The following is a 17,087-nucleotide window of genomic DNA, read 5'->3' as shown; positions in this document are numbered from 1 at the left end:
TTCTTTAGGGCTGCATTTTTTTGTTTGTAATGTTTTGAACTGAATTAAATATATATATTGCAAGCTTGTTGTGTAAATTACCTAATCATACGTTTTTTCAGAAATGGTAACAAAAACTTGATTAATAATAAATGATTTCCTCAAAATAATGTAATTTAAATAAACAAATATTCAAATATTGTTTTTTTATGAGCCCCAATATTTGAATTCAATATTTTGGAAAAATGCCCATCACGAGTTGATATCTGAATGACAGCTCCCCATAGAAGTCAATGGCAAAAATTAAAAATGTGTTACTAGTAACAAAGAATAGTTATTTGAAATAAGTAGTATCCAATGAATAAGTGTGAGCCTAATGAATAGTAAGAGTATCTAAAAAATAAGAACTACTATCAATGAATAACTATTAGTATATCTTTTAAAAAGGTACTATCTAAAGAATATGCACTAGTACCTAAATAATAAGCACTAGCTAATGAATAAGCACTAGTACTTAATTGAATAGATACTAGTATAACATAGTACTAGAGGCATGAAAATAGATACTAGTACATTTTAAGGATTAAATGTTAAAACGGTTTGCCATACAAAGCCAATGCTGAATATATACCGTGAGGTAGGTGGCGATATTGTAAAACAAAACAAAATGCAAGAAATTAAACGTTTAAATTAACAACAAATACATTCATTTTATTTAAGTATATCTCGATCAAAGACTGATTACAAGTACAGGCCATGTCTTTTCTGTCAGTATCAGTCAAGTATACTTTAGTGCTATTTTAAGTATATTTCTGACTAATTCTCACCCATATACTCCAAACTCATTTTCAGCGTCTTCAAAATCAATATTTTTATCACTGACAGCTTCTTGAGCACATCCATCATCAAGAGACATTGACACTATTTGATTGTGTTTAGTACTTGCTCTCTGCAGTAAATCACTGAACCATTTCAAGTTTGGCAGATTTATTGTTTCGTTTTCTGTCAGAGGTAACTATGAGTGAAACGTCACTTCATCATTGCATATCAGACATCGCCACCTTGTGGAATAAAGGTGAATTGCGCACTATTTAGTCATAGATTGATTTATCATTGTGCAAAATAATAATAATAATAATAATAATAATAATAATAATAATAATAATAATAATAATAATAATAATAATAATTGATTGACGATTACCAAGGTTGTCTAACTTAAAAAAAAATACACACACACACACACACACACACACACACACACACACACACAATATATATATATATATATATATATATATATATATATATATATATATATATATATATATATATATATATATATATATATATATATATATATATATTAAGTTAGACAACCTTGGTAATCGTCAATCAATCCATTTTAAACAATACAACAAGAAAAAAAATATAGAATTATAATTAAATTATATTGTTTAAAATGGATTGAATGGGTTGATGTCTAACTTTCAAAAATGAATGAGGAGGAGGAAAGTGAATGACGTAAAAGAAGTATACTAATAGTAGCCTACTCTTGAATAAACACATTTTTCATAAGGGTAAGCACAAGTTAATAAAGAATCTGTAATGGAAGTTTTCGTGATGTAGAAAAAGCATACAGCATTTTTGGAAAGAGGGTTAAATGAGACAGGAATAGCAGGTAGAACAATTTAATTACATTTAACTTATTTGATTGATTCAAGACAATTGAAACGGCTTAATACGACTCCTCAGGTCAGTCTCATTAGGCTACTCTTCCATAATGATGAATAATTATCATAGTTGTGTCGTTGTGTCGTATGATGCAAAGTTAACATGCAGTACAAGTTAATTACCAAGTGTACCGAGTGAGCCAAGTTACAGTTATGAATCATACAGCGCTGTCATCTGCAAGGTGGAGCTCTGAAGCTGGACTGCGGGAAGGACTGGCTCTGGGAAAGCTTATTTCGTTTTTAAAAATCACTCAACGGACACGATTGTAAAAAGGTAGGCTGTTAAATTTTTTCTATATTTGTATGTTTGAACTATGAAAAAAGGAGGGAGAAAATGGATAGAAATAAAATAGCCTATATACTATTTTCTTCTTTTTTTTTCTTTAGTTGTCAAATGCTTTATATGTCCTCACATGTTTGTTTATAAGGCTACATCTTACTCTTAGATTTAAGACTATACTTCATGAAGCGTGTTTTGTAAAAACGGAGAAACGTTTGAAAAAAAAAAAACTTTTAATATGCACGTGAGAACTAGTATTTAACATAAATATGGTTGATAATAACGTTTTGAGAAATTTATAGTTGCTGTTTTATCCCTTGTTAGCTGTTATTATTGTAATTGTAGTAGTTGTATTAGGGCTTAACGATCGCCATTAGCTCGCTCAAATTAGCCAGTTCTGATATTACAGAGAAGGCCGCACACATTTACTCATAACAAGTGTAATTTTAGTAATCACGAAAGCTGCTACTTTCTATAACAGTGGTAGTCAGAAATCAGATTGCATACCTCCTGGACTTTTCAAGAAAGAAGACATGTATGCACATCGCAAGTGGAAGCAAGTTCAGTATCTTGCTGACCTATTCTGGAAGCGGTGGGTGCGTGAATATTTACCTTTGGTCCAGGAGCATCAAAAATGGACTCAAGTAAAGAAAAATCTGGCAGTTGGAGATGTTGTCCTGATAATAGATTACTCTTCTCCAAGAAATTCATGGGTCTTTGGAAGAATCATGAATGTGTTTCCAGATAAAAAAGGACTGGTAAGGAGGGTGTTGGTTAAAACTAAGACCAATACCTTGGAAAGGCCTGTTGATAAGTTGTGCCTTATCTGTGAAATAGACTGTTAATTACTCATCGAACAACAAGGAGTGTTTTCTAGGCCCTGCAAGGAATATGGACATTTCAGAATATAGATAATGGACACTTAAGGTTTCTAAAGTAATGCATGATGTAAATAACATTTCAGTATGGCTGCTCTTGTTTTGTTGAAAATTTAATTGTCAGTCTGCCTGCCTGTCAATTAGGGGCCGGAAATGTAAGAGCCATATTTCAATATTTCAGAATTTCTATTTTTAGATGTTTACTATGTATATTTCGTACAATAATTGTTTTTGTTAATTAGTTATTTGGTTTACATTTGTTCGTTCTGCGCATGTTCAGCAACGTCATTTTTTCTCTGTAGAGCATGTAAGCCTGATATTGACGCACATGCAATAATTTTTTATAATTTTTTATAAAAAATTAATTTTTTACACGCAATAATTTTTTACACGCAAAATTTTTGACCGTAAAGTAATCAATATAGCATACATTGGCTTACAAGTATAGGATCTCAACAAATAAGTTTTTAAGATACGCGTCAAAACTTGTGGAATAACTAAAAGACATTCACATGTCCAGTACAATCACTTTAAAATTCACTGTTTATAATCATTTTTGATCACTGCAGAACACCATATGGTTGCTTTGCTGTTATTTGGATGGATTTCTAAACTTGTATTTCTTTAAAATGCTATTAGTATAGTATTTACAAGAGCAATATATTTCATCATCGCTCAAACAAATGAAAATAAAAGCACGTAAACATTTGAATTGGGCCATTGTTTATAGCAGCATTTATTATGATACCAAGCATATGACATTTTATTTACAGCATACAATCATGTTACGGACCACGTGAGCAGCGCGTTCCCGATCACAAAACTCTCCCGTCCACCGTGGCATGAATAAATCACAATCCGAATGCCCGATTTTTACGTTTTATCACTGAGGTGGCCTGCACATTTATTTTGACGGATTGTTTTACAGTCTATGGTGTGAAACAGGCAAAGGGCGCATGACATACGTCACGACCAAACGTTAGCGATTGGTTATGGCAGATCCAGAGTGGCTCAGGGCAGATCCAATAGTTTTAAACCTCAACAGAGTGCCCGCCTTCGCGGAAATATACCCTTGTCAATGGAGAGTGGCCAGACTTTATGTACAAATGAAATGTACAAGACCAGGCTAGCATGGCAGCACAGCTGAAAGGTTTGTTTGAGCTGCGCCCTTCAGCCTTATTATTTAAATTTTGATGTGAAAGTGCCCTAAAATTTGGCCAAAAATATAACTTTTTTGATTTAAAAAAAAAAACAAGCCCTGCCCAGATGAGAAAATGAAACTCGTTCAGATCATTTAGCCTATTATTCGACAAAAATAAATGCACATAAACTGTGATTGAAACATATTTACAGAATAAACTCCTAAAATTTGGTCGAATACAAACTTAAATTGGTGAAGAGTCATCTTTTTAACACTTTTGAAATCTTATGCAAATTCATAATGATGGATGAACACATTTAATTTGACACTCCAGACAGCAACATAGTGTCGACCCAGATCTGGGCAACATCTCGTACACGTGGTTCAATGTGTGCCAGATGTGGGCCGGATCTGGGCAGACACTATGTTGCTGCCTGTGATGCTGCTGTGCTGTCATTCCTAGAAATTAGACATGTTTTTACCATGTTTTGTCTGTTAATGTCTCATTAATATTAAAGTCTTTGCTAGAATTTTCTGGTAAGTGATGATTTTGTTCTTTTGAACAGAACGAGAGAGGATGGAAAGTAGGTTTGTTCGCATACTGTTTAAATTAAATTTGCTATTTAAATGGGAACCCAGCGATGCCATCTCCAAACTGTTCCCACAAAGTTGGGAGCATGAAATTGTCCAAAATGTCTTGGTATGCTGAAGCATTCCTTTTACTGGAACTAAAGGGCCATGCCTAACCCCTAAAAAACAACCCCCACACCATAACCCCCATTCCACCTAACTTTACACTTGGCACAATGCAGTAAGGCAAGTACCGTTCTCTTGGCAACCACCAAACCCAGACTCGTCCATCGGATTGCCAGACAGAGAAGCGTGATTGGTCACTCAAAATTAAGAGACCACTGCTAAATTTCAGTTTCCATACAGTTAATAATTGTAAAAGATCTAACCTTAAATTGAATGTGAAAGTGAAAGTCAAAAGAATAAGTCACTGTATAATTTACCTGTATTCAATTTATTTTTGTTGAAATAATGTTTATTTTTATTTTGTTTTTTTCTAATAATTTATAAGTTTTTAGTTACAGCTAATATTGTTAAATGTTTATTACATTACTTCAGTGTCATGTTAGTGCTTGTGTGAATGACACTGTGCAGCTTATAAATATAAATATTTAACTTCTAAGCTTGATGATGATATTTGATTCATCATGTGACTTTCTCACCACCACCACTTGATTTTGTTGGTTGTCAGTGTAGTATATATTTATAAAACATTAATATGTAATTAATTCTGTTTAATGTAAAATAAGTTAAATCTGTAAAACCAATTGTCTGAAAAAATTAACAGAATGTTGTTTACAGTATATATATATATATATTACTAATATTTCAGAAGGAGTTATATTTGCTGGAATAATCCTGTCTCCAATTACAAATTGATTTGATTGATTGATTGAGATTTTTCCCACCACATTTCACCGCCCAAAAAATAAATAATTTAGAGAACATGCCAAAACACATAAAATCTGTGATTGAAAATCAAGGTTATTCCACCAAATACAGAACTCTTTCTACTTTAAACCATTAGTATTGTGTTGTTAAATGAACATAGAGTTGTTTTATTTGCATTACATGAGGCCTGAAAACATGGCATCTTTATTTTTATTTTGACCAGTTGTACATTACTGCAAATAAATGCTCTAAATGACAAAAATGTATTTGGAAGAAATGTCAGAAATATCACATTTGTACTCTTGCTATTCGGAACAAAATCATCACTCATGTGACGTTGTGTCCGTTACTCGTGTGATATTGCTTATGATATAAATTACAGGAGCATCTTTGTCCTGATATCTTGAATTTATATAGGCTTCATCACAAAGTGAGTTGTTCCCCTGCTTCATGTGGTACACAAATTATGTTTTTAAGCTTACTTTTACATCTACATCTTTGTCGCTGTGAGTTGCTTCATTGTTCAGAAAGCATGAGTAATGAGTGAGATATTTTTATTTTGTCAGTATTTATTTTCACAGAACTGAAGATAACCGTTTCCAAACCTGCCATTGCATCTGGTTTTAGAGGTTGAAGATATTTCTAAAAATCAAAGCTGCTCCCTGTGTTACAAACGGAAAATCATTTATTCCAGCATGGAACTGTGCCAAACAATCGTCAAGAGGTAACATATTTTGTTTCTACATACCAAATAATCTATGCTTTACAACATATAAATATGAATGTAAATATAAATGCCAATTATAACATTTTGGCCAAAACATGCTTGTTTTACTTTTTACTAAGAATTTACATTACCTGTGTAAAGATGTTGAGAACTCAGTGAAAGAACATAAGTGCATTGCAGATATATATAACATTATGACCGGTGACGTGAATAACACTGATAATCTCTTCATCACGGCACCTGTTAGTGGGTGGGATATATTAGGCAGCAAGTGAACATTTTTTCCTCAAAGTTGATGAGTTAGAAGCAGGAAAAATGGGCAAGCTTAAGGATTTGAGCAAGTTTGCCAAGGTCCAAATTGTGATGGCTAGACGACTGGGACGGAGCATCTCCAAAACTGCAGCTCTTGTGGGGTGTTCCCGGTCTGCAGTGGTCAGTATCTATCGAAAGTGCTCCAAGGAAGGAACAGTGGAGAACCGGTCACAGGGTCATGGGCTGCCAAGACTCATTGATGCATAGGATAATGTGCCCTGACACAGAGCAAAAATATTTCAGGAATGGTTTGAGGAGCACAACGAGCCCACCTTGCAACTTATAGGACTTAAAGGATCTACTGCTAACATCTTGGTGCCAGATACCACAGCACACCTTCAGGGGTCTAGTGGAGTCCATGTCTCGACAGGTCAGGGCTCTTTTGGCAGCAAAAGTGGGACCAACACAATATTAGGAAGATGGTCATAATGTTATGCATGATAGGTGTATGTTCTGTCTGCAACACTCTAGCCACAGTGGAGGAAGATGGAAAAAAAGTCAGACCACCATATTAAAGGGTTAGTTCACCCAAAAATGAAATTGATGTCATTAATGACACCCTAATGTTGTTCCACACTCATAAGACCTCCGTTCATCTTCAGAAGGGGGGGGGGGGGGTGTTTCAAACGGTTATGATTATATTATGATAAATATTATATTATATTATATTATTATCATAATATTATATTATGATAAAGATTCAAACGGTTATGAATCAGCGGATTGGTTCATGATTCGGATCGGCAATGTCACGTGATTTCAGCAGTTTGACACGCAGATCCGAGACAATGCTGAATAAAGTTGTAGTTTTTAATATTTTTGGACCAAAATGTATTTTTGATGCTTCAAGAGATTCTAATTAACTGATGTCACATATGGACTACTTTGATGATGTTTTTATTCTCTTTCTGGACATGGACAGTAAAGTGTGCATACACTTGCATACTGCTCGCTACCCCTGCTGGTTTCTCCTCCTCTCTGCTCGTTTCCCTCCTCAGCTGTTCCCCATTAGCGGGGTTCCGCTGATCTGTAGCACCTGTCTCTCTCTCCCTGCCGCTGGCTATTTAACCCTCCCTTTCTTCTCGTCAGTTGCCGGATTATTCGCTGAGTAAGCTGATGGTGACGATCTATTACCCTCCTGTTGTATGTCCTCTATCTGGATCAGGTCAGTAGTGATGGCCAAATGAGGCTTCCTGAACCACTGAGGCTTTCCAGCCCGTTCACCAAAAGGTTCATTTACCTGAAGCCTCATGAAACAGTGTGCTCCCTAGTGACACCTGCTGTGCAAAGCAATGCATCGCACACAAATCTATTCATCCTGAGCAACCAAATTATCATAGTGTGGGCACACCCTTTTTCTATTGCCTGTGTATTAATAAAGTATTTTACTCTGCTTGTATTAACCTATGTACACACAACTCACACAAACACACAACTTTGTGTTCTACTATTCAGTAGTTCTTTGGGTTAGTGATGACAGTGAATGATTGTAAATACATTATTGTGAGTGCAGTGCTTATGGGACTGGAATTGTGGAACAGCAAACTGCAACAGGTTCGCTACTACATACACCAATGCAAATGCCTACTGCAAACCCCACAAGAGCCGCGAGGTTTCGAACCACTTTTGTCCGAAAGCGATACTCAGAATGAAGCAATGACGTATTCAACAGAAAACGAGGCCTCGTTTGTCATCGTCACGTGATTTTCACGTAAACGATACAAGCCTCGAATCGGGGCTTCATCTGGAACGCCCCTTTTTGCTCGACACAAGCTCCGGAGCCTCGCTTCAGATGTCCCATCACTACAGGTCAGCCCTAACATCTCGCTGCTTTATAACCTCTCTACCACTCGGTGTCCAGCCCCGCTGTAGACGATCGCCCAGAGCGGTGCTCGGCACTTTGCAGCCGCCAGGTGCGCGGATAAGAGGGGGTTAGTCCCGCTCGCTGGTCTCCCGGACTCCCGACTACCTTCCCCGTCTCCTTCCCACCCACGAGAGAGAGAGAGAGAGAGACCGTCCCGTTTGCAAGGGATCCGTCTAGAGACTGTGCTGCTTAATCTTTGTTATAAATCTGCTCTGCCTTGGTTCCAGTTACTAGGGACTCTGTCCCGCTACTACTTGCTTTCTAAGTTAACGATAAACGTTGCAGCACTTCCTAATAAACTTCTTTCTGAGCATTTTTGGATCCTGTTTCTTCCTTACAACACATACGCTCTCAGATTAAATCTAAAATATCTTAAACTGTCTGAAGATGAACGGAGGTCTTACAGGTGTCTTACGACATTAGGGTGAGTCGTTAATGACATCAATTTCCTTTTTGGGTGAACTAACCCTTTAAGCAGTTCAAAATGCTAACGCTACGTCCAACGTCATCGTTGCACCAGCTACACTTTTTTCGTACTGGATGAGTTTATTCCTTGAGTGAACCTTACCAGAACATTAGCTAGTTCTGAGAACATTCTCGTTCACAACTACATTTAACATCGTCAACTTGGATTGATGAAAACACATCAGCTCAGTTTGGTCTGAGGATTGCATGTTGCTAATGGGACTTTTGTTTCTGTGTTTACAGATGGGGGTTATTTTGTTTCCTGCATGCGTTTCTTTTCATAAATGAAGGTGAGTGCTAAAATGTACAATTATTTGAGAAGCAAAGTTCTACCTTTCTTGTCTGCTAAAACATATTTGTTTGTCTTTTAACCTCTCTCTGTTTTCAGTGTCTCTGCAGAAGACTGTTGAGGGTTTTATCGGAGACTCTGTTGTTTTACCTTGTTCTTATAAAGAACATCAGTTTTCAATTCAAGACATCACTGTGCGTTGGAGATACAATAGCACGAGTGTATATAACATTAATAAAGGTAAAGGCTCTGGAGAAGAACAGAATTCAGCATACAAGAACAGAACTGAAATATTCCCTGAAGAGTATCTGAAAGGAAACTTCTCACTCAAACTCAACAATCTGCAAAACACTGATACAGGAAAATACAAGTGCTATATCTCAGCGGAAACAGTCCGGATAACAACCCAGAGTATTACCCTTTTAGTTAACGGTGAGTAAAACCAAATGACTGACACAAATGTTCACACCCTATTTCAACCTACATTCTACCATAAAAACATAAAATGATACATGTTACCCCTCAACTCTTGTAATTGTTTTGTCTTTCAGAGAGACAAAAAAGAATACAAAATACAACGAATGTCAATGAAGGATCAAACCAAAAACCAGAGATTATTGTAACGATCATTTCCAGTCTGTGTATTGGCATTATATTTTACTTTGGCTGTAAGTGACTTTAGCAATGCTAACAGCAAGATCAACATGTACTTCATATTGTAAGTACATGAGAGCCTCTAATCAAATTTTGTAACTGTTTTACAGAACACCTTCACAGGGTTTCTATCCATCGCTGACTTCCCAGTTCTCACGACTCAACGTTGGAAACCGCAGGACTGCATCTGTAGATATTATTCGGAGTGAGGAGTTGTGCTTGTGTTATAGTATTGGGGAAATTATATTGGTTATACCATAACCCCATTTTCAAAGTTCAATAACATTATCAATATCTACTCAATCCAATGTTTCTCAACCATGATTAAACATCTAATCCTCATCATTCAAACAAATACTACAATAGGAAAAACAAACTTCCCCAGGACATAGGTGTCCATTCAAACGTCCCTGTATGCAAAAGAGACTAAGGAAGGAAGTGAGGTCTACCTATAGACCTTGACATGGGGTGTGTGGGCAGTGTAGAGCACTAGATTTGATAGTTTGCTTGGAATTATGCGAGATGTAGTACAAAAAAATAAGGGAGAAAAAAGGAAAGAAAACTGAATTAAGGGTCATATTCACAACACAGATATAAGGGAATGTCTCCATTTCACAGTATTATGTTATGATTATCTATGCATCTCTTGGCTGGCAGAAGATTGGGGTAGCTATTGAGTAACACACACACACTCATACACACACACACACACACACACACACACACACACACACACAACCATAACACACACACGCATGCAACCCCCCCCCCCCCCACACACACACACACACACACTTGGATATGTGATGTATGGTTCCTCTCCATAGGCATACTGGTTTTTCTAATGTACAGACTGTGTAATCTATCCCCCTACACTAACCCTACCCATAAACCTACCCATCACAGAAAACATTTGGCATTTTTTGAATTTCAAAAAACACCATTTAGTATGTTTTAGTATGAGGACACAGATGTCGTCATAAACCATGTTTACGTTGTAATACCCATGTCATTATACACATTTGTGTCCTGTAGCGACTCAGGCGAATCAAACACACAATCGCCAGTTACATTTAACAAATATGATTTGAATGCTTTGTGCTTAGTATCAGACCTTACCCCAACACAACAGAGAAAGATTCTTCGTTACCCTGGAAACCATCTGATAAGATGTTTTATGGCCCAAAAAAATTTGGCCACAGAAAAGTGTCTTAGACACATAGACTTTAAGACACGAGATTGTAAGACACACGCTTTTGCCTCAAATTATAGACAAACCATCTATAAATGAACATGCACCCCAGGACATTATATGTAAACACATAACTGTCTTGTAAAATGTTTCTTCTGTATGGTATTTTGCATCTTTTTGTCTTTGTCTTAATAATTTACTAGTTCAGGTAACCTCATATATGCATGCTCCTTGACTCATGCCTACTCAATCATGGGGTAGAAACAATGTAAGTTTATTTTAAATGCTTGTATTTCTGTATAAGAATGTATCTCTGCTTTAATACCTCCCAGCCATAAGGTGTTTGATATCTAAATATTCCTATTTCTTTGACTTACTCAACGATGCACCAAATGGGATTATGAAATGTATCATTAATATGTTTAGCAAACTTGGGAGTAAAACCATACAAAATCAACACCCCTTTACGACACCTCAGAAACATGCAAAGTAGGTCGTAAACCAAGACAAAGAGAACTTTTCCCGCTCAGAATTCACCCTCTGGATTGGGTAGACTACCCAGAAGGGGGCGTGGATTAAGTGTCTTAAAAGACCAGTGGAGACCACAATCGCTTCTTCTTCTCTTCTCTCGCTGGCTGAACCAACAGGTCCCTCCAAGCAGGGGGGGGGGGGTCTCCAGACGCAGAGCCATGTGCTGTGTGGGACCAGAAACCGAGGCCCACCACACTATGGTGCCAGCAGGCCTCAGCTCTTCTGAAAAACTGCTCTTCTGAAAAATCTCTCTTCTCTTCTGAAAACTCCTCTTCAAAAAAACTCCTTTTCTGGAAATCTCCGCTCTTCCGAAATCTTCTCTTCTACAATCCGGTCGTCAACAACCCCTTTGCTCCTAGTTCCATCAACTTACTAGCCCACGGGCCTTCTTCAGGAGGAGGACACGAAGCGCCGCTAGAGAAAAGCTGCTCCCCTCCCGACCTCGGAGAGAACCACCGGATACGCAGAAATACACGCACATAAGCGAGAAGCCAAAACGAAACCAAAAAGAATGCAAGTATTCTTATTCTTATAAATTCAAACTGCTGTAAAGAGGGTGTGTTATTTTCCCGTTGGGACAAGTTAACTCTGTGAAGGTCGTATTTGATGAACTGAAGAAAAGCTGCTTCTTACCTCTAATGCTTTGTACCATCTCTCTCTCTTGCTCTCTCTCTCTTTTATCTCCCTCTAATTTCAGTCTATTCATTATTCTCTTTTATGTATTCTTTCGTTAATATCTACATGTCTACTTTCTTGATGCATATTTAGTGTGTACTTTCTGTGTGAATCGTAGTGTTATTTTTAGTCTGTGTTTATTAAACCTCCAAAAGACATTTAATGAGTTGGGTTTGTTGTTCTCCCACATACACAAAGTCAATGAAACTTGCGATCTAACGTTACCTAACTGCTCATGCTACTATTTTAGTAAAGTAAACTGTATGACCATTTGAAATATTGAACTTGTCCTGATCAGTAAAGTTAATGTTTCTTATGCGCTCGTAAAGCAGTAATCCCTTATTGAGAATTGATTTGAAAAGTCTATAACTAATTTGGTGGACAAACTTAGTAGGATAATTTCAAGCAAGTCCGTAAAAGGGTTACTTGTATTTAATTAAACATTTTTCCCTATCGGAAAATCTTAATACGTAATGAACAACTGGCAAATTATATTCATAAATTCATGAATATTGAATATTAAATCCCTTTTGAGTTAATTATTCCCTGAGATATTAAACTCATAGTCATTGTTGTTACAGTCCTCATAACCATATACATGAACACACACAGACTAACAGCAGGCCCTGACAGGAGGAGGACAGAGTAAATGTACACAGGACCTACAATTCCCACATCTTTATTAGCCCCGGGTCCAGTGGACCCGAACATCCTGTGTGTAATATAAATGTGTAGGGGGGGTGTACAGTGTGTGGTCATTGAAAATGTGTTCTGATATATATTCCTCACAGAAAATAAGGCCAATGAGCAAATACAAAAAGTAAGTGTCAAAAATAATAATAATAATAATAATAATAATAATAATAATAATAATAATAGCAGATACTAGCAGACTTACATTAGTACTTTTGCAAATAAAGCATCCAGCACAATCAAGATTTTCTGAAAGACTTCAAATGTCTTTCTCAGCTTTGGGGGGTTTAAAGGGTTGCTTCACCCAAAAAATGGAATTAATGTCATTAATGACTCGCCCTAATGCTGTTCCTCACCTGTAAGACATCTTCAGCCGCGAGATCTGTCGCTCAAATCCCAATGTCGGAAGCCCGCAATGCGGCTTCTTCCGCCCTGGATGAGAGCAGTCATCTCAACACTCTGAGTTCTGAGCTATCTGTCCCCTGCATCAGAATCATCCCTGAAGGCCCCCATGCTCCCCACTAAGCCATTAAAAACTACATCAGGGCTGGTGGGGAAAGCGTATACGGCAGAAAGGCAGGCTGATGCTTGTTTGCATACCATGAGCATTTTACAAGCAAACCAGGCTGAACTTCTGAGAGATTTGGATGGCAGTGAGGGGATCAGCCCTGACGCAGTTTGCGAACTGCATTAAGCCACAGATTTATCTCTGAGAGCCACCAAGGAGACTGCTAGAGCTATAGGGCAGCCTTGGTAGCGACCGAGAGACATCTGTGGTTAAACCTTTCTGATATCAAAGACAAAGATAGGGCTTTTCTCCTCGATGCTCCTACTGATTCCCCTGGTCTGTTCGGTGACGCTATAAATACGGTCGTCGACAGATTTCATTAGAGTAGGAAGCAAGTGGAAGCTTTTAAAAAGTATCTTCCATGCCGCTTCCAACCCTTCTTGGGCTGCTGGGCGTGAGCAGCCCCAGCCGTCAAGCTCTTCATATAGGCAGCAGCAAAAGAGGAGTGTTGCACCTCGTGCTCCACCTCAGAGATTTGGTGGGCAAGGTCTGTACTCTCAGCCGAAGCCTTCTAAGGTGAAGGCCTGAGGGTTGTGCTTCAGGCGAAGAAGGCTTCAGGCCAAAAGAGGTCCTGACGCCATCAGCGTCAGGTCCCCGAGGGCACCCCCCTGTAGAATGGTGTGGTGTTCACCTCAGTACAACGGTGCCCACTCCACTCCGTTGCCCTCAGGGGACCGTCCTGCCAACCAAGCCACCCTTGGTGCTTTCGGGGCGCAGCGGTATCCAGCGGGCTTGTGTCTCAGCGTCCACTGGACAATGTGTCACACTTGCGGCCTAAAAACATCAAGAGGCTGGTTCCCTTAGTAGTTTTTCTGACAGAGTGGAGGCTTCTACCAAATATATCGCTATGGGTCCTGCAAACGATAGAGAAAGGGTACAGATTTCAATGTGTGGTTAAGCTCACCTCAATTCACCTCGATAACCAACTGATGCCACATATGGACTACTTTGATGATGTTTTCATTACCTTCTGGACGTGGACAGCAAGTGGGCATACACTTACATTCAAAGGACAGAAAGGCCTCAGACTTTATCTTAAATAAAATATCTTAAACTGTGTCTCAAGATGAACGGAGGTCTTACGAGTGAGGAACGACATTAGGGTGAGTCATTAATGAAATAAATTTCATTTTTGGGCGAACTAACCCTTTAATGTTCAACTATGTATTTAATGTAATCTTCACCACTGTATGGCAGTATAATTCACTTGAGTTGCATTTGCTATATTTAATATTTAGTATTTTGGGATAGTTCACCGAAAAAATTGTAATTAATAAAAAAATTAGCCCATGATTTATTGACCCTCAAGCCATCCTAAAATATGACATTCTTCTTTCAGACAAATCGCGAATCACCTTCCGTATTCAACTTACGGAAAAAGTGCAGCGCCTCTCGCAGTTTAAAATCATTTTAAGCATTTCAAATTCTACATTTTTCCCGTAAGTTAAATACAGAAGGCGATCTACCGGAAGCTAGATAATTTACTTTAAAAGTTTTAAATATGGATATTTCTCTTACAAAAATGCATTGATTTGCTTCAAAAGGCCTTTATTAACCCCCAGAGCCGTGTGGAGCAGTTATATGATCGATGGATGCACTTTATGGACTTCAAAAACAGAGAAACAGTCACTGCCATTATAAAGCTTGGATTAGCCAGGACTTTTTAAATTTAACTCTGATTTTATTTTTCTGAAAGAAGAGGTCATATTCTAGGATGTCTTGAGGATGAATAAAGGGGCTAATTTTCCTTTTTGGGTGAACTAACCCTTTAACAGTTGAATTGTATAATCTAGAGATCTCACTTCAGAGGTATTTAGCCTTCTCATCCTGTCCTCCAGTCTTCTATCCACTCTACCGGCAAAAGATAAGAGCCGTCGCTTCACAGCCAGTATCACTTTAGCATCTTCACTCCAGTTACTCCCCTGTTTACATTCTTTTCGTCTCTTTTACATTTGTCTGCATTCTTCTGTTCTGTGCCAATTGGTCGAAATGTTGGCGTAATTAAGATTTGTTTAAATGTCTCTCTTGAACTGAATTTATTTGAACAAATATATAGTAAAAAACTGTAATATTGTTGAATGTTATTACAATTTAAAAGAACTGTTTCAACTTATATTTTGTGACAATATCATAGCTGACTTTCAGCATCATAACACCAGTTTTCAGTGCCACATGATCCTTTAGAAATCCTTCTAGACATAGAAATACAATGAATACACAACGACACCCTTGTGTATGGCATTATTGAGGGGAAAGGCTCTGTAAAAGGACAGGAGTCACCATACCAGATCAAAGCTGAAACCTTCCCTTAGAATGAAACACATTAAAAACATAACAACTATAGGTGACTTGACGTGGGAACAATACTCATTAATGTGACATATTACATGCAACATACGGCGCCAACAGCATGTTTATACACTCTAAAAAATGCTGGGTTAAAAACAACCCAAGTTGGGTTGAAAATGCACCGACCCAACAATTGAGTTGTTTTAACCCAATGGTTGAGTTGTTTTAACCCAGTGGTTGAGTTGTTTTAACCCAGTGGTTGGGTTAAATGTTGCTTAAGACAACCCAATTGCTGGGTAAGAACAACTCAACCATTGGGTTAAAACAACCCAATTGTTGGGTCGGTGCATTTTCAACCCAACTTGGGTTGTTTTTAACCCAGCATTTTTTAGAGTGTATAAAATGCTACACAATATAATCACTGATATGCACAATAAACTCTTTTTATTCCTGAAGGTAGATGGCGCTGTCCCAATGTCTGCTGTAATCTATTTCGTATATTTGTAATATTATTGTTTTAAAGAACCAGAACATTTTTTTGTCATCAACCTATATAATTTGTTTTATGTGTCTTCAAAATATTGTTTTGCTAAAACATAATATGAATTCATTATATAACATTTACAAAGCAAATTATATTATTTCACACCTCATGTGACATAATAATCACATTAATAAGTAGATTTAGAGACAAAGTCCATCATTCGTTTCCTTTATTTTGCTAACTAAACTTAAATACAATAAAAAGAATGGTTGTTCCAAATCTGTATGAGTTTCTTTCTTCTGCTGAACACAAAAGAAGATATTTTGAAGAATGAAGATCGGTCACAGTATATTTCTTCCAATCAGTCCAAAAACAGATTTGGTTACCGACATTCTTCAAAATATCTTCTATTGTGTGCAGCAACCTCAGGGTGAGTAAATTATGACAGAATATAAAATGTGGGTGAACTATCTATATCTAACTTTTACAGAGCGATTGCATTATATATAATTTTTTTTTATTTACTTAGTTTTCAACTGCATGCATTTATGCTGTGATTTTGTGGATATTTCATTTTTTGTTGTTGCTTTTTTTGTTACGTATTTACTGTACAATTACTTAACTATGCCATAAATTGGCGTATGATTTTTTAAAAATTTTAATTGGAAAAATTACTTTATTGATCTTAATTGCTTTTGCAAATTATTAAACATAAATTTGCAGAAATGTCACAAGTCACCACTAAAAGAAATTATTTAAAACAAATTAGAACAAGAGATGAATTTTAAAAAGTAAATAAAACTAACACAATACAAAACAACAACACCAATAAACAGTAATAAACAGGAGTGAAGAGTTCACAGAACAATACC

The 17,087-nt window shown here is 37.1% G+C and overlaps 2 protein-coding genes across 3 annotated transcripts in view; one reads left to right on the top strand and one right to left on the bottom strand.

Annotated features, from left to right (window-relative positions):
* The first annotated feature begins 1,893 nt into the window (after positions 1–1,893).
* Positions 1,894–10,539, top strand: LOC137040546 (CD276 antigen-like). Of its 2 annotated transcripts, none has more exons than XM_067416261.1 (6): positions 1,894–1,986; positions 6,054–6,196; positions 9,084–9,130; positions 9,229–9,561; positions 9,681–9,797; positions 9,894–10,539. In XM_067416261.1, coding segments are annotated over exons 2-6 (528 nt in total). In that variant the 5' UTR covers positions 1,894–1,986; positions 6,054–6,167; the 3' UTR covers positions 9,896–10,539. The 2 variants fall into 2 exon arrangements, with proteins under 2 accessions (XP_067272362.1, XP_067272361.1); XM_067416260.1 differs by having other exon boundaries at positions 1,965–1,986; positions 6,039–6,196.
* Positions 10,540–14,074: 3,535 nt separating this feature from the next.
* Positions 14,075–17,087, bottom strand: part of LOC137039780 (uncharacterized) — a 7,644-nt gene continuing 4,631 nt past the window's right edge. Inside the window, exon 5 of the mRNA XM_067415055.1 lies at positions 14,075–14,191. Within this exon, the coding sequence (XP_067271156.1) occupies positions 14,075–14,191 (117 nt within the window). The remainder of the gene's footprint in view (positions 14,192–17,087) is intronic.

Source organism: Pseudorasbora parva, chromosome 14 (assembly GCF_024679245.1).
Source record: "Pseudorasbora parva isolate DD20220531a chromosome 14, ASM2467924v1, whole genome shotgun sequence".
In the NCBI taxonomy this organism is placed as follows: Eukaryota; Metazoa; Chordata; class Actinopteri; order Cypriniformes; family Gobionidae; genus Pseudorasbora; species Pseudorasbora parva.
This window is presented reverse-complemented; position numbering and strand designations above follow the sequence as displayed.

Excerpts from the sequence above, each read along its gene's own strand:
- LOC137040546 (XM_067416261.1), top strand. The coding sequence starts at position 6,168 with ATGGAACTGTGCCAAACAATCGTCAAGAG. Across the intron at positions 6,197-9,083 it reads TGCCAAACAATCGTCAAGAG|ATGGGGGTTATTTTGTTTCC; the intron begins GTAACATATTTT and ends CTGTGTTTACAG. Across the intron at positions 9,562-9,680 it reads TATTACCCTTTTAGTTAACG|AGAGACAAAAAAGAATACAA; the intron begins GTGAGTAAAACC and ends TTTGTCTTTCAG.